The sequence below is a fragment of the Lissotriton helveticus genome, chromosome 9 (assembly GCF_964261635.1).
Source record: "Lissotriton helveticus chromosome 9, aLisHel1.1, whole genome shotgun sequence".
In the NCBI taxonomy this organism is placed as follows: Eukaryota; Metazoa; Chordata; class Amphibia; order Caudata; family Salamandridae; genus Lissotriton; species Lissotriton helveticus.
The window spans coordinates 590342197-590360761 of record NC_136070.1 but is presented as its reverse complement, the minus strand read 5'-3'; the positions used below and the strand labels follow the sequence as shown (position 1 = coordinate 590360761).

General features: G+C 46.8%; 1 protein-coding gene across 2 annotated transcripts in view; it reads left to right on the top strand.

The window, feature by feature from the left end:
- Positions 1-18565, top strand: part of LOC144781629 (5'-3' exonuclease PLD3-like) — a 109114-nt gene that overhangs the window by 48010 nt on the left and 42539 nt on the right. For both annotated transcript variants that reach the window (XM_078660579.1, XM_078660580.1), the window contains 2 exons: positions 419-558; positions 1543-1708. In XM_078660579.1, coding sequence (XP_078516705.1) covers positions 419-558; positions 1543-1708 — 306 coding nt within the window. The remainder of the gene's footprint in view (positions 1-418; positions 559-1542; positions 1709-18565) is intronic.

The window sequence follows — 18565 nt, the reverse complement described above, 5'->3', positions numbered from 1 at the left end:
CGTTTGTCATCCTATTACTGCCACACAGATGTCTCCCCGAAATACCTAGTGCCAGTGGTCCCACCACAGCTAGGCTTCAGTTAAACCAAATAGATTGACAGCGCCTAACAATGACTTGTATCAGAAAAGGAACCATGGTGCTTGATAGCATGGAGCGAAGCGGTGCCCATAAGCTTAGGATCGAGCTGGACTGTTCCCATGGGGCACAGGGTCAAGACTGATTTGCATATGGCTGGGTCCAAACTGGAATGGCATGGTGAGCAAAAAAAAAATGGATTACGCCCAGATCTCTGTACTGGGGTGAATGTATGACATTGTTCTGCATTCTGTCCATCAATAGTTCTTTTTGCATAAGCTTAGGAAAGGCAGTGGGCAGCCATGTCTAGGATCAAAATCGCACTGTCCTCTTACCTTTCAGAGTTCCCCCAGTGCCCTCTGTGCAGCGGGCCGGACCTCCGACCTCGACAGCATCCTCGCCGTCATCGATGATGCCAAGGAGTTTATCTACATTGCAGTGATGGACTACTTGCCACGTTTGGAGTACAGCAACCCCAAGAGGTAGGATTCAGACTGAAGCCCCTGCCCCCCAGGATTGTTACATGTGTGGACAATGGTGTGAGGTAGGATGGCAGTGACCAGAAAAAGTGCAAATATTTGGCCTTAGTCACGAGAAGTGATGTAGGGCTCTGCAGGATGGTATTTAGGATTTAACCCAGCATTTAGATGTAGGGACTGGACACTTAGCTTTCAAACTGCTGAATAAAGCTTGTATCCACCTTTGGCTCTAAAGATCGATAATGAGCAAGCTTTACACCCTGTGTGCAACACTAAAGATGCTTTTTTCTACAGAAAACCTGGGTTTTTGCACCTGTTCAACAGATAGGCTGTGACTGTGCTCTGATGACATTTAGTTTAGAGTCAGACCAGCTTCAGTGCTCTGTGGCTGTACAAATAGGTTGCAAATTCAGTATTTTTCTAGAGAAAGGTAGCAAGTGCCCTCCGGTTCTTGAGAATATTTGCGAACATGCTGCGTACTGCAAACAGCTTGTAAGTGATCTTCCTTTCTTTTGGATGGTTGTGAGACTGCTCTGATCTGCAAATAAGTTGAGAGTGCAATCTGGCATTAGAGGCAGGTTGTGAACACGCTCTCCCCCTTCTTGCAGGGCTCACCCTGGGAGCTGGCTCTACACATCTTTTCTAGCTGTCTACTGCTTTGTGAGCTCTTTTTAAAAACCTATACATGTTGCTCACACCAAGCTCTGCATTTATGCTAGAACACATTGTATTTATTATGCGTTGATGTACAGCTTAAAAAACCAGCAAAATATTTACAGTATACAAGAAGCAAATCCAAATTTTAAAATCATTTACTAAAATAAACAAAACTCAAAAAGTGAAAATTTAAAACCATTTTTATCCATAACATTCATTACGTATTTAATTGTAGCATTACCCTGTACATTAAACATACCCTGAGGTCTGTAGTCATTTGCTTTATTTTGGTTTGTTTTTGTCTGGCTCATTTTTCTCTCGGTCTTCCAGATTCTGGCCGGTGATTGATAATCGAATACGCTCTGCGGCCTGTGATCGTGGGGTAACAGTGCGGCTCCTGATCAGCTGCTGGCCACACTCAAAAAGAGCCATGTTCATTTTCTTGGACTCACTTGAAGTGCTTAGCCGTAAGTCCTTGGAGTGCCCCATCGAAGTGGTGAGTTTTATGACCTCGGAATTGGAAAATGCATAATGAAAACGTCTGAACATCACATGTTATCCCACTATGGATCTGGTTCTAATCTACCTAGGAAGGACTTGTTAGATTGTTTCTCTTCATTTAAAGTATGTTAGTCCTCAGTAACATACTTTTTCAGTTCTAAGTGGTTTCAGAATTTAACCTGGGGGAGGTGGGATGGGTTGGGCTTAAATTATGAAGGGCTGGACCAGTCCACAATATCTCAAGATCCCTGCCAGGTGTGCAGGTTTTATAACCCCAAAAGCAGCTAATGCCTCCAATGTGGGAGATGCTACAAAAGCAACAGGAGATGAAGAGCCGGAAACCATTGAATATGGAGATGCCAAAGACATACCATATGTAGGTGGCCGGTGAGCCAGCATCTGCAATGTACCAATACAAGCAGACATGCAATTGCAAAGCACCCCAGAGTGAACAATGAATGATGAGCAAGTCGATCAGTTCCCACCAAGCTGCAAGAAGCACAGCCGGATACTCCCAACAGAATGTTTGGAATAATTCTGTGAAAGTAAGTGCTACATTTAAAAAGTTGTTGTTGCTGCTGGTGGTAACAAAATTATCAGTATACATAAATCAAATACTCCATCTTGTCCAGCATGCAATCAATTCCTTAGCATGCTGTTAACAACAGTGTGCTTATTGGCACAGTGAAAAAATTGGGAAAGAAATGGTGACAGGCAAATGACACATCGAAAGACGGAAGTAGGCAGATGCATTTCATACACTGTGGTGGGAGAGCATGGATAGTCCCCAAGTAGGGTGGCTCTCAGGCCTCCTCAATAATGGCAGGGAGAACGCTAATTTTGCCATCCTAAAGGAGACCAGGAAACATAATATATGTCCCAAACGTTAGAAAATGATAATGTAATCTGAGGTGGTATAGGGAAAAATGAAGATACCATATACTCACTGTGTCAGTGTGTTGATACCACTAAGCGACCTACCCTCTCTTTTCCATCTTAGGAGAATGGCAGTGGGAACAGGGTGGGTTATTTAATCATTCAAACACGCTCCAGTTTTCTAACCTGTCTCAAGCATGGTCGAATTGTCCAAGAAACCGGGGCGCCATATTAGACGTTCCTATCCAGGTAAAAAACATTAATCCGGTACCTGGATCAGTGGATAGTATATTTATCTGGGCATCAATGGGAAGGACGATTGCCCCTAGACCGACATGTCTGTATATGACGTTTTCTTAAATCTAATCCCTTCAACTTAAATATACTGCTGTGGCGCAGGTGTATCGATGACATTAGACACTTCGATTTCTGGGAAAGGCCAAAGCGTGACATGTGAGGCCTTTTTCTCAGTGGATTAACACCTTGAACCCTTACCTTCGCTTTTTCAGCAGCTTTTCAACTTAAAAGATCCCTTTCTTGGATCTTATGATCACCTTGACGGGGAGGGGGAAAGTTGACCACTACTATATACAGAAAACCAGCCAACTGTAATAGTTTACTCCTTTACAGCAGTCACTACCCAAAAGCTCTGAGGAACAATTTACCACATGGACAATTTTTACGGCTACACCATAATTGTAGCTCCATGCAGGACTACAACACGAAGGCACAACTAGCAGACAATCTGGAAAAACAAGAGTACCCTCCACACAACGTCAGAATAGCCAAGAAACGGGCTAAAAATAACAACAGAGAGGCACTCTTGGAACACAATACAAAACAGCAGGCAGACACTCTGACGTGCATTACAACATACACACCAGACTCAAATAGAATTCGTAAGATTATCAAAAAGCACTGGGGTATCTTACAAACAGGCGATTTGTCTATACCGCAACCCTGGTTTGCCTTCAAACTCACCACGAATATGAAGGACATGCTCATACATACTAGACCATTATTACCCCTAAGATTGGATCAGAGACCTAACGCCTGTGATGGGGCACTTCCCTTGCGGGTCATGCATGGTATATGCATTGACTAATAAGACAAAGGAAGTTAAACTGACAAACACATTAAACTGGATACAGAAGAGACTTACTAACTGTAATACCACCAATTGCATATACACACTGATATGCTCTTGCAACAAAAGGTATATCAGTATGACTCTATACCATAGGCTATGGAAGAGGGCCCTCTACCAAAGCCAGGGGGTAAGAGAGGTATTCAGGGAAGTGGATACATGCTCCCGAGTCAACTATTCCTAACCAAAAGTATCCCAACCCATAAGCGCTTAGAATTAGACTTACGTGGCGTAACCCACTTAAGTGCGGGAAAGGAAGCAACTCCTGTTTGTTAGTGAACCCTCACACACCCTATTGGTGTCATGCTTCATCACAGGGTTCACCCGACTCCTAAATGTCAGGGTGGGCTTGCACGTATTTCAGGGAGCGCTAAGGAGAGGTAGGTCAGGGACTCTAAATATAAAAATCCTACTGCGTTCCCCAGGTATCCCTTTATTGGCGGGGACGTAGTGGATATTAAAAATATATATACAAGGTGTTGTCCGGAGGTAATACTCCTATGACCCTAATGTCATGCCAACATGTTTCAGCCCTTGATTGAAGGCCTCTTAGGTCCTGGGCTTTCTTCGGGGCAAAATGAGAGTCCCTCTCTGGATTTAAATAAAGGATTTTCCTATATGTTTATGGTGATGGAGCAGAACTCTGCTCCCTCGTGAATTGAATGGAGGGTATACTTATCTCTCCATCCAGTTTCATACTAAATAAATCCGCCTGTAAGACAAGAGCGAGAAGAAACAAAACAGTTTTGCATTTTATCACATTTTACTCGCACTCCCATCATGCTTGGTGTGCTCTCACTCCATTCACTCAGTGATCTGTGACAAAAAGAAGCTATTCCTGGGCAATCTTGTCCCTCATACTGCCACTTGCAGCATGCAACCAATACTCGCATTGTATTTATATTTATAAAACCGTGAATACCAATTAAAACACACTCCACTAAACAGCCATAACTGTATTCTCACATCGATGTCCAAGCAGGCAACCACTTCGTTTATCATCTCTAAGTTGAGTGTGGTGCCCATATTCATCAGCCTCATTTGTGTAGGTCTTTATATCATACAGTTCTTATCCTACTAGGGAGGATAGTACGTATCTCAAGAGGTGCAGGAAAGGGGTAGCCTTGTATTCATACGCTGCATTGTAGTCCGGTAAAAAAAGGTGAAGAAACGAGGTTAACATGTGTCCCCAAATTGTGAGAACGCTGAAGCCTCAATGCTCCGTATCACTCGCAGGGGGGTTGGTATTGTCACTTACTACCTCAAAGCTCCTGACCCTCACATCACCTGTTCGGGTCTGCGTCTCCCGGTATTTGCATCCTATTTAGCCGGAACACGGTTTAAAAAGGCTATGGTCATTGTATCTACATGTATGATGGGCAAAGCTCCGTGTCAGACACGTACGTATCGCGTCACTTCCAGCAAGTGCTTTGTCGGACTACAAAAACCTAGGACTACCAGACAGGTAAAAATACACAGCACGGAACACCATAGTAATATTCGTTTCACAGAATAAAGACAAAGATGTGCACACACTTTACCGACCAGGGGCACTCACCAGAAGACTTATGTAGGTTGATCCTGGAGGCACACCCACACATTTATTTATTTTATTTTATTTTGAAAGTTTTATATAGCGCGGACCAGATCTTTGCAGATATCAGAGCGCTTTACATAGAAGGGGTACATGAGGAAGCATAGTTAAAACAGGTGAGTCAATAAGGCTAACAGTACACACAGGTGGAGGCAAAGCCAATCATGTAAATCAATAAGACAAATAAGCAACACGTAGTACAGATAGCTGCAACGTCTTTAAAGAGTTCGAGATAATAGTTCAAGTGTATTTGGCCATAAGGATAGCTTTTACTTCTTTCTTAAAGAGTGTAGAGGAAGATAAGAGCCTGGTTTCGGGAGGGAGTGAGTTCCAGATCCTGGGTGCCAGATCCTGAGAAGCAGCGCTTATGTTTTTTCCTTCCGGAGTCTTCGAGGTTTCAGCAGAAGATTGTGTGTGCCTCTAGTGTTTCTAGCGCCGCCAGAGATTGTCAGCTTCTGAGCGAGGTAGCCGGGTGAGTTCAGGTGTACCGCCTTGTGTGTCATGCAGGCGATTTTCAGATGAATTCTGGCTTCAAAAGGCAGCCAGTTCAGGGATTTCAAGTCAGGGGAAATATGTGAGTGCTTTTTTGACCCAGTGATGAGTCTCGCTGCAGCGTTTAGAGAAGCTCTTAGGGGCGCGGTAGTAGTTAAGGGGAGTCCGCAGTGGGCGATGCTGCCATATTCTATTCGAGGGGTGACTAGCGCTTGTACTGCGGTTTGGAAGTCTTTGGCTGGGAGGAAGGGTTTAAGTTTCCTCAGTGTATTGATTTGGAAGTTCGCTCCCTTGGTTGCCTTGCTGATATGTTGCTGCATGTTGAGATTGGTGTCGAGTGTTATGCCTAAAGATTTTGCTGAGTCCACGATGGTGGGTTGGACATTGAGTGTGGTTAGGTCTTTAAGCCAAATTTGAGTAGTGGAGATCTTCGTGGCGGTGAGATCAGAAGGAACTCTGTTTTCAGAGCATTGAGTTTGAGATGATTGTCGGCAAGCCAGGATTGGGTGCTTTTGATAGTTGAATTCAGGAGCACAATGTCTTTGGGGGATTGTATTTTGAGATAAAGTTGGGTGTCATCGGCGTACATATGAAAGTGTACATTGGATGTTTGTAGCAGGGTGGTGAGAGGTTCCATAACTAGGTTGAACAGAGTCGGGGATAGAGAGGATCCTTGGGGGACGCCTAGCGTTACAGGTATTGGCGAGGACAACAAATTGTTGCTCTTGAATTTCTGCGACCTATTGTGTAGAAAGGAAGTGAACCACTTGAGAACGGTTCCAGATAAACCCATTCTTGTGTTTAGTAATTCGAGTAAATTCTCATGTTTAACGGTATCGAATGCTGAAGAGAGATCAAGGAGGATGATGAGGCAGGTGTCGTTTTGGTCTAGCATTTGAAGTGCATCGTCAATTATGTGAGTCATAGCAGTTTCTGTACTGTGTCCTGCTCGGAAGCCTGATTGATGAGGGTTGAGGAGGTCAAATTGTTCAATGTTTTTAGTCAATTGTAGTTGTGCGCATTTTTCCAGCAGTTTGGCGAGAGTGGGAATATTGGTAATGGGACGGTAATTATTCAGGTCAGAGGGGTCGGCTGTAGGTTTCTTTAGTAGAGGTGTGACTTGTCCAACTTTGAGGGAGTCAGGTATGATTCCTTGTTGAAGTGAGCTGTTGATAATTTTAGTCCAGAGTGGGAGAAGCCAAGGGGTAAAGTCTTTTACAGCGTTAGGAGGAAGGGGGTCCGTGAGGTGATTGGATGGTTTCAATGTGCTGAGCAGTTTGCCAATTTCTTCTTTAAGAATGCCCTCTTCAGAAGAGAACAAAACTGGATTGTTTGTCCCTCCGCACATAAATGGGGGGCTAAATGAAGACATTCCATGGAATGAATTGAATGAACAATCAATCTTATCCCATCAATCCCATGAACATGTAGGTAACTTGAATGATAGCTACACTACTCCAGCTCCCTCTAACCCATTGCGGCGGGATGGACGATAACACGAGTGGTTTAGGTCTGGGTAACAGAGGTTTTATTGATTTCAGCAATCGCCTTCGCGGCGTTACATTACGATAGTATGGTAAGGGAGGCTCAGTGTCTCTACGCGCCGGGGAACTTCTCTCTTTTCGTTGGTCCACGCCGGTTCTTCCTCCCTCCCGTGGACTTCTGGGAGTTGTGGTCACTCTGGAGTCCGTCGTGGCCGCTGGATCTCGGGAAACAAACAAAAGAAGAGGCCCGCTTTAGTACAGTGCTCGGGTTCTTCTAACGTGCATAGGGAAAGGGAGTGAGGAAAACACACGTGCATCCGAACCCTGCGTCGTGCCGGTGGTGCGTTGTGGGGATTGGGGAATAGTGCAGGGGGTTTGCCGTCGGGTGCTCTAAGGAGGTTTAAGACCTCTTCTCCCTGCCCATCCCACGATACGATCACGTACCTGGCTGAGCCACACTTCCCTTGAAGCGTGGCTGGGCGAAGCGCCTTGACGCTGGCCTCCCGGCTCTCCAGTCGGTGGTCTCGCCTCCTCGGTCGCTTCTCTGGCGGTCTCTTGCTGCGCGCCTTCCGTGCCTTCTCTCCTCCGTTCGCCTCCGCCTCTGCTCCTCGCTCCCTCTTCCTCTCCGGGTGCCGAACACACTGGAGACCCGGGGAAGCCGGTATTTACTTCCGCCGAACCAGCTGACCAGGGGGAGTGTCCTGGCTCAAACTCGGCCCAATTAAAGAAACAGTCCCCTTCGGTTTCGTGTTGGGCTGTCGAAGCGAATGGTGACTCCCCTTTCCAGTCTTCGGGCCGCTGCATTGGGGAAACAGAGGGGACAAGAGATCGAGGGGGTGTTGATAAGCGAGGACCCCCCTCCGCCCCCAGGTCACACCCATTGAGTTTTCCGGGGGCTGGCCATACATCTACACTTTATATCTCTTCATTTATCTAGTATTGGGTCTACTGTGAGCTCTTACACATTATTCCTATGAGTTTCATGTGGTTCCGTTGCACTCAAGACATAATTTATCACCAATCCCCTGATCCACCAGGATGTTCTGTAGATTGGCTAGACATGTACATTTCTTGTCTCTCCACCCCCAGGCACCTTGGTTACCTCAAGCTTACATACAGTAGCAACCACTACCTTCAGTAGTTTAATGAGTCCCTGCTGGACTTGACACTTTGGTTCCCATCTGTGTCCAGCCGCCAGGCATTAGATTCCCCAACAGCCACGGCAGAACACAATTCATTGGAAACTACACTTCCCATGAGCCTGTTGGATTTTTGTAGTTCCATCTGGCCACACACCATTACCGAGAGCCACGTGATCGATGCGGTGTACGGCTGATTCATGGACATGTTTCTCTCCCTCCGCAGACCATTGCCGACATACTAAGCAGATTATGGGCCGGTGTGCATTTCTGAATATCGACCTTCCGCACCAGACGACGTGCCATTGGGACACTGCCACCGCATGATTGGTTGGTACGTGAGTTTCCGGCAACAATACTTTTACTTAATTTTAGTGCCGGACCCCGAGAAAACTACCCCAATAAACTATCCCCTGATCCAGGTACCTGATTAACGTTTTTTCCTGGCTTGGAACATCTAATATGGTGCCCTGGTTTCTCTGATCATTCATCTATGCTTAAGACAGTATTGGAAACACCTGTGCAGTGAGCCTGTTTGAATGCATAAATAACCCACCGTTACACCACTGCCATTCTCCCAAGATGGGTCATTCAGTGGTATTGTCACACCAACGCAGTGAGTACATGACTTCTCCAGTATTAGGGGTGTCTTTCATAGATTCACATGCTTGAATATCCCCCGTCGTCGAAGTGGGAGTCCCACGGTACATAAAATAGCAGTCATATATGCATGTATACATGAAAATTATAATAAATAAAAATATACATACATATAATGCAATACATTGTAAATTGTAAAAGTACCATAGAACATAATAGGCCCATTGAAAAGCCTAAGGGAGAACTCACTTTAGTAGCATATTAGTGTCATTATGTGTTGGATCACATTCCAGCCAATCAGGCTGTAGCCTCCTCTAGAACCTTCTCCTCAGAAGCCCAAGTCCTCAGATTTTCTACCGCACGTCGTGTGAAGGGAGTCTCCCTGAGCTCTGCTCCGTTTTCTTCAACTTCAACTGTTTTTCTTCAGGAAAATGTCTTCAAACAAGAAATCTTTGTTTAAAGCTTGCCCTTCTTGTGGTAAACTACGTCTTTTCCACGAGGATCCACACAGTAAATGCATTTACTGTCTCTACCCAGACCACAAGGTGAAAAACTGTAAGTACTGTCGCACTTTCCCTCCCAAGACTCTGAGAGATAGAGAGGCCCGTCTCCTTCTGTGGCTACAGAAGTTGAAGACTTCAGAGTCTGTGGTTTCTGATGTGGAGAGCCTGTCATCTTTTGCTTCAAAGTCCTCTCAGAAGCGTGGGTCTGAGACTGAGGTTCCTTCTCCATTTCTTAAGAAGAGTAGATTGTTGGAGTCCTCTAGGATGGTCTCCCCACAGGATTTGCTTCAGGGCACGTCTACGGGACCTGGTTCTCTGACGTCTGCGCCCAAAGCCTTGCCTTCCATTAAAAAATCTGGTTTTGGCTCGTCGACGGGCTCGTCGACGCGACCGTCGACGTCTTCAGCGTCGACGAAATCTGTGTCTGCCATCTCTACGTCGACGACGACATGTACAATGTCGACCAGCGCTACGTCGACGACGACCACCTCGTCGACGATGACTACGAAGGTGAGACCCATCTCTTCGGTTGTGAAGATCTCGTCGACGACCGTCAAAGAGAGACCGTCGACGACGAAGTCATCGACGCTGCCTTTGTCGACGCGTACATCATCGACGAAGATCAAGCCTTCTACCAGCACCTCGTCGACGGGCCCGTCGACGGCTGCCTCGTCGACGGCGCCTTCGTCGACCAGAATTCCATCGTCGACGGCCGCCTCGTCGACGGCGCCTTCGTCGGCCAAAATTCCATCGTCGATGGCCGCCCCGTCGACGGCTGTCATCCCGTCGACGTCTACACCGTCGTCGACGACCAAGGCTCCAAACTCGTCGACGACCAAGGCTCCACTCTCGTCGACGGCACTGTCGACGGCTTCGTCGACGGACAAGAAATCCTCGTCGACGAAGAAGAAACCTTCCATTTCTACGCCGATTGCCTCTGTGGTGACGACGCAGCCGCCTCAGGTTGTTTCTGACACTGCCACACTTACGTCAACGGGCTCGTTGACGTCGCGTCCACCTTCAACAAAAACGGCTGCCATCTATACAGTGGTTACTGCTTCTTCTTTGCGAACAGTACCACTCATCCAACTGAGTCCAGTGAGGAGCGGCACTCATCTTCCAGACCAATTGTTCCAGTCTGGTGAGGAAGAATCCGGAAACGATTCAGAGGTGGAAGAATTTTTTAAACAGGCCACCAGTCCTTCGGATTTACACATTAAGTGCCAGGAATATAGCGATGAGGGTGATGTAGTGGACAATGTCGAAGATGGGACTGAATTGTTTCCTGTTGACGCGTCAGGACCGATGCCTTCAGAACCAACTACACAGATGCCTCTATCTTTGGTCATGAACCTACAGCACATGCTGGATGAATATAACCGCAGGTTTCCTTCTTCTACACCTGCATCTCCAGCACCGCCGCCTCCTCCGCAACCTCAACCTCAACTTCCTCAGGCACCTGCACCGGTTTCACCTGCTTCACCGGGTGGCACTCGTCTTGACACTGGCGACGAGGATCCGGATCCTCACAATAATGATGACGATGACAATGACGTCGACATGACTGAGTGGGACGATTATAGGGCTCAAACACCTTCCACTCCGCCCACCTCCCCTCTACAATCGCCCCCGGTGGACATTGCACATTTCCACAATTTGATGATCCGTGCTACAAAACGGTTTCATCTCAAGGTCGAGCAACAACAGCATGAAAGCGAATGCTTTTTGTATGACTTTAAGGACCTATCTCAAAGGCAATCCCACACTATACCTATCGTGGATTATATTTGGAAAGAGGGCCTTAAATTGATGGAACGTCCAAATTCTGTCCCTGCAGTTTTACCCAGATTGGACAGGAAATACAAGGCTCCGGCGTCTTCCCCGGCCTGTTTGGTGTCTCAACCGAAAGCAGATTCAGTAATTACACAGGCTGCACAAAAAAGATCGCGCAATCCTGCTACGCCACTCACGTCTCCTCCTGATCAGGAAGGCCGCAAATTGGATTCAATAGGAAAGAAATTCACAACCATGGCGGCTACTACGGTGAGGGCGGCAAACACTCTGGCTATACTGGGCCGTTACGGCCGCCAGATGTGGTCCGAGGTTGCTGCATTGATTCCTCAGCTTACCTGATGCAATCCGTGCAGAAGCACAGGCTATTATACAAGAGGGGGAGTTGATTTCATCCGAAATCATTGATTGTGCACTCGATATTTCCTCGACGGGGTTTCGACAATTGGCTGGGGCTGCAGTCTTGAGGCGTCAAGGTTGGTTAAGATCTACCACCTTCCGTCCAGAGGTACAAGCAAGAGTCCTAGACTTACCGTACGACGGAGAATTACTGTTTGGCAAACATGTGGATGGTGCCCTGGAGGCGATCAAAAAGGACACCGACACTGCAAGGTCCTTGGCTACCCTACAGTACAAGAAGCGGCCCTTTCGAGGTGCACGGGGTAGAGGCGGAGGTTCCTCTACTTTTCGTGGATCAAGTCAATATCGTTCGTACAACACCTACAACGATAACCGACAGAGGGGTTCCTATCAATCCCAAAATAGTCAGTCCACCTCCAGACCATACCAGAGGAAATCCACTTATAGAGGTGGCTCAAACAACAAAAAGCAGTGACTGCCTCAGACTCTTCCTTTTGCCGACCGTAAATCTTGGAGGTCGCATCTCGAAGTACTTTTACAAATGGTCCGAAATCACCTCCGACCAATGGGTCCTAGACGTTATATCCAAAGGACATACCCTGGAATTCACAAAATTTCCACCCACTCATTCACCTTCGGGGCCACCACCTCCTCATTTCAAGGAACTTCTGGCCCAGGTGAAATTGATGATCAGAAAAGGAGCCATCGAAGTCGTGCCGCAAGGTCAACGCGGCAAGGGGTTTTATTCCCGCTTTTTCTTAGTCAAGAAGAAGTCGGGGGTATGGCGTCCAATTTTAGATTTACGAGCCCTAAACAAATTTATCATTTCAAAAACTTTTCAGATGTTAACTCTGCTCCAAATTCTGAATTTTCTCAATCCAAACGAGTTCTATTCGACAATCGACCTTCAGGACGCTTATTTCCATGTGCCAATCCACCCCAGACACAGGAAGTATCTACGCTTCACAGTCGGGCAGCTACATTTCCAATTCAAAGTCCTTCCATTCGGCCTACGATCAGCACCGAGGGTCTTTACCAAGATCTTGGCCCCGGTAGCTGCCTTCTTGCGTCTCCAGGGTATCCAATTTTACCCATACCTGGACGACTGCCTCATCAAGGCAAGAACTTTTCACCTGACGGAGCAGCACACTCAGGTCTGCGTCTCCCTCTTCCACGCCTTGGGGCTTTCAATCAATTGCCAGAAGTCACACTTTCAACCATCGCAAAGGAGAGATTTTCTCGGAGCCTTGCTAGATTCTCGGCAGGGAAAGGTGTTCGTTTCCCAGGAAAGACAGGACCGCATGGTAAAGATGGTGCGGTTCCTCCAATCAAAACTGTACGTTTCTGTCCGAATGTTCAAATCATTCCTTGGCATGGCTTCCTCGTGCATCCAACTTATCCCAAATTGCAGATTGCACATGAGGGCTCTACAGGAGGAACTGGACAAGCAGTGGAAACAGGTGTTGGGGTCATTCGAGGACAAGGTCCTTTTAACACTTCGCATCCAGAAAGCGCTGGAGTGGTGGGCTCACCCTCCAAACATATCTGCGGGCCGTTCCTTCCAGGACGAACCTCCAACTCTGACGCTTACAACAGACGCGTCTCTCGAAGGATGGGGAGCGCATCTCGACGGCATGTCTGTGAAAGGAAAGTGGACAACAATCCAGCGAACTTGGCACATCAATCGCCTGGAACTCTTGGCGATTTTCTTAGCCCTAAAATCCTTCCAGAGGTTAGTGCAGGGACACACTTTGCTGGTAAGGACGGACAACACCACCAGCATGCACTACCTCAACAAGCAGGGCGGCACGAGGTCTCTTCTACTTTCACAACTGGCACAAGAAATATGGGATTGGGCGATTCAGCGTCAAATTCATCTCACAGCCATTCACGTGCCGGGTGTGGCCAATGTTCTGGCAGATTCACTCAGCCGAGCATCGTCGGACAATCACGAGTGGGAACTCAACCAGCCGACGGTCGAGTTCATCTTCCGGCGGTGGGGCCGGCCACAGATGGATCTTTTCGCGACTGCTGTCAACAGGAAATGCCAACGCTTTGCAAGTCGGCATCCCCACAGAGAGTCGAGCGGGAATGCATTTTCGATCAATTGGTCGAACGACTTCATCTATGCTTTCCCTCCACTTCCTCTGATCCCTCGCCTGTTGCACAGGATGAGGTTCCAACCTTGTCGCATCATCCTGATCGCACCCAAATGGCCGAGACGTCCATGGTTCACGGACCTGCTCCTCTTCTCGCAGTCCGACCCGTTACCGCTTCGTCCTCTACCGCACCTCCTCACGATGCAGCAGGGACTAATCTGTCACCCGGATCCGGCATATCTTCAACTCCATGCCTGGAACCTGAGTACAATGAATTTGCACATTTAAATATTGACATTGACTGCAGGGAGGTGTTAGCGCGGGCTCGCGCTCCCTCCACCATTAAAACGTACCAATTAAAGTGGAAGCGTTTCTGTGTCTGGTGCCGCACTAAGGATTTGGACCCAATGACTGCAAAACCTGAACAGATTTTACCTTTCTTTTTATCCCTGGCAAAATCAGGACTGTCACACTCAACTCTTAAAGTGTTCCTGGCGGCGATTTCCCGTTTCCGCCATGATGGTTCCACATCTCTATGTTCTTCAAGGATCATTAAGCAATTTTACAAGGGCCTTTTTAGGATGTTTCCACCTATCCGTCGCCCTCCGCCTGCTTGGCGCTTGAATTTGGTCTTGTCTCGACTGCTTCTACCACCATTTGAGCCTATTCACTCTGCAAATCTTACATTTCTCACATGGAAAGTTGCTCTCTTGCTCGCCTTGACATCCTCAAGACGTGTCAGTGACATCCAGGCGTTTACCATACAGCCTCCTTTCCTGCAATTCTCCAACGAGGCTGTGACATTACGAACTAATCCTAAATTCATCCCAAAGGTTCCCAGTGACTTTCATCTCAACGAACCTGTAATCCTAAAAACTTTCTTTCCTGCTCCGCAAACTCCAGCTGAGCGGTCATTGCATTCATTAGATGTGAAACGTTGTCTCAAATTCTACATTCAACGAACTGCACCTATCAGAAAGTCAGATCAATTGTTTGTGGCATATGGTCCAACTTGCAAAGGACAACCTGTTACCAAACAGACCATAACCAGGTGGATCTCCTCTACCATATCCTTCTGCCACCAACGGGCTGGAAAGCCCCTTCCTGCTCCAGTTCGTGCTCATTCAACTAGAGCAGTGTCTACTTCGACTGCCCTTTTTGCGGGGGTACCCTTACGACAGATCTGCAGAGCTGCTACTTGGTCGAGCAGCCATACTTTTACTAAGCACTACTGCCAGCAATCAACCGACGCCGCGGATGCGGCAGTCGGTCAAGCGGTGCTGCGGAATCTTTTCCAGTAAAGGTGAGCCTCTGTTGCTACCCGCCTCCAGTCATAAAGGTTTTTTACTGATAATGTTTTGGTATTTAATGCATATTGACTAATATGTTTACCTTCTTTACTTGATGTATCACCTTTATGACTTATGTGATGATTTACTGCTTTCTACTCTATTCAAGCATGTGAATCTATGAAAGACACCCCTAATACTGGAGAAGAACAAAAGTTACTTACCTGTAAACTGTGGTTCTCCAGTATTGGTGTCTTTCATAGATTCACATGCGACCCTCCCATCCTCCCCTCAGAGGCTCTCTTCTCCTCAGGCACTTTTACTTACTTGTGCTACGAAAATCCGAGGACTTGGGCTTCTGCGGAGAAGGTTCTAGAGGAGGCTACAGCCTGATTGGCTGGAATGTGATCCAACACATAATGACACTAATATGCTACTAAAGTGAGTTCTCCCTTAGGCTTTTCAATGGGCCTATTATGTTCTATGGTACTTTTACAATTTACAATGTATTGCATTATATGTATGTATATTTTTATTTATTATAATTTTCATGTATACATGCATATATGACTGCTATTTTATGTACCGTGGGACTCCCACTTCGACGACGGGGGATATTCAAGCATGTGAATCTATGAAAGACACCAATACTGGAGAACCACAGTTTACAGGTAAGTAACTTTTGTTCATCTTCATTTCCCTCCTATACCACCTCCGATTACATTATCATTTTCTAACGTTTGGGACATATATTATGTTTCATTGTCCCTTTTTAGGATGCTAAAATTAGCTCTCCCACCACAGTCTATGAAATGAATCTGCCTGCTTATGTCTTTAGATGGGTCACTTGCCTGTCACCATTTCGTTCTCAATTCTTTCACTGTGTCAAAAAGCACACTGTTTTTAACAGCAGGTTGAGGAATGTATTGCATGCTGGACAGGATGGAGTATTTGACTTATGCATACTGATAATTTTATGTTCGAGGCATATGGGCTGCAGACCACACACTTTTGCATTAGATCACCATCTGGTGGTGGGCCCGGATGATTACACTTTGTTGTTGTCGTAGAAGATTCTTTGTCTGCTAGGTGACTCCTCCCTTAGACCGTAGTGCGCATGGGCATCATCTCCATCCTCAGATTGTTTTTTTCCGCCATCGGGCTCGGATGTGTTCATCGGTCGGTCCCGTTACCGATCTCCTTTCGAATCCATAAATCAACTACAACATCAATCATCGTCTTCGACACTGATTCCCGTCGCCCGCGTCGAAGAGAGGATCCACTTCTCCATTCCAGCGCTCATCGGGCCGTTGGGCCCAACTGCGCCACTGGGCCTTTGGCTCATGGAAAGAACACCGTTCAAGAAGTGCCCTCAGTGTGGACACTAGTTTCCCCACACCGACCTGCATGAGGTTTGCAACTTGTGCTTATCGCCAGAGCACGAGAGTCGAGACTGTGAGGCCTGCGCTTCGTTCCTGTCCAAGAAAACAATCAGGGATCGTCGAGCTCGAAGAGCTATGGAGCAGTCGTCGTCGACACCAGACCTTATCATTGACGAGGCGCCGATCGAGGTAGACGTCGAAAAACAACAACAAGACGTCTCTTCCGAAGCAGAGTCAGCTTCCAGTGAGGAGGATAGATCCGAAGTTGACAATCTTCTTCCAGCTCGTGAGTAAGAGCGTCGACCCTGTTCACCCCCCCCATACCGGGACAGGCTTCGGTTCCCCCCCGCCTTCGGGTCCGGGTGCGCACCGATCGGAACCTTCTGACGCCCCGCCTTCGGGCTCGGCAGCGAAGAGTATTAAAAAGCCTCCAGTCGGCTCGGGCTCGAAGCAGAGTGTCGGTCCCGAAAAGCAACAAGTGCTTAAACCGAATTAACACCAGCACCGACACACCCATCAATGTAGAAAGTTACCAAACCGAAACCAAGTTTGGCACAGAAAGATGTTTCAAAAGTTACCGAAACAAAGACGACTCCGGTAACTAAAAAAGCGGACCCGAAAGCGGTTTCCATATCGAAACACCCTTCGGCACCAAAAGCTTCGGATCCAAAAAGCACAGATCCAAAGAAAAAGCTAGAAAAGTCTTCAGAACCGAAATCAAGAACTGTTTCCAAGGCAATAGACACTGTGAAGGCTAAGCCTGACGGTTCCAAACCACATAAATCGCCGCCCAAAATGGATTTACCTATAGAAGAGCTTTTTCACCCTGATGTAAGGCAAAAGACTCTAAAAATTCATCCAAACACTGGAAAGGTGTACACAGTGCCTGAAAAGAGAAAAATGGACTGTCCTAAACCATCTCCTGTTCCTCCAAAGAAGCATGTTCAGACTTCTCCTACAAATATTCCTTCACCAAAAGTAGAAATACTACCAGATATTTCTCCTGTGCACTCACCAGCTAGCACACATAGTATAATACCACAAGAGGAGGATTATGGGGATACATACTCACAACAGAGTTATCAGCAAATAGATGACATTAATGACCCAGATGATATGGCTGGATCATCAGGTGACCCATGGGAGGATTACAATGCACCAGATCTACCACAAGACGAGGCATACCCGTCTAGGCCATCTCCACCAGATGACACCATTGGGTTCACACAACTCATACATAGAGCAGCTACTTTTCATGGTGTAGACCTGCATACAGATCCAATAGAAGAGGATTTTCTTATGGATACACTGTTAACGTTACATAAAACCACTACCACACTTCCAATACTTAATGGAGTGGTAAGACACGCACCAGAAATATTGAAAGACCCAGTCAGGGCCAGGGTAATTAACGCCAGACTGGAAAAGAAATAGAACGCGGCTCCCTCTGATCCTGCATACGTTAAGGGCCAGTTGCCTCTAGACTCTCTGGTAGTGTCAAATGCGAGAAAAAGAGCCAACTCGCAAACAGGGGATGCGCCACCCCTGACAAAGAATCAAAGCTTTTAGATGCTTCAGGGAAATGCACACTATCACAAGCTGCTAATATATGGAGGATTGCTAACACTCAAGCTCAGTTAGCAAGATATGACAGAGCTCATTATGATGAGCTTGAGTCACTCATGCAACACCTGCCAGAATAATATAAGGCTAGGGCTGCTGATTTAATAGAAGAAGGAAAGGTTATAACTAATACCTCCATAAGATGCGTGTTAGACACTGCAGACACAGCATCTAGAGCAGTAAATACAGGGGTATTGTTGCGTAGGCATGCATGGCTAAGAATCTCTGGCTTCAGACCTGAAGTACAAGCCAGTATATTAAACCAGTCATTTGACCAACAACATCTTTTCGGTCCAAATGTAGACAGTGCACTAGAAAAGATGAAGAAAGATACGGATACCGCAAAATCAATGGGAGCTTTACAAACACAAGCCCATAGACCTTCCTTTCGTCGCTCCTCGTATAGAGGTGCAACAAAGGGTTTCCAAACTGATAACACCTCCTCTACTTACAAACAACCCAACCAAATTCGC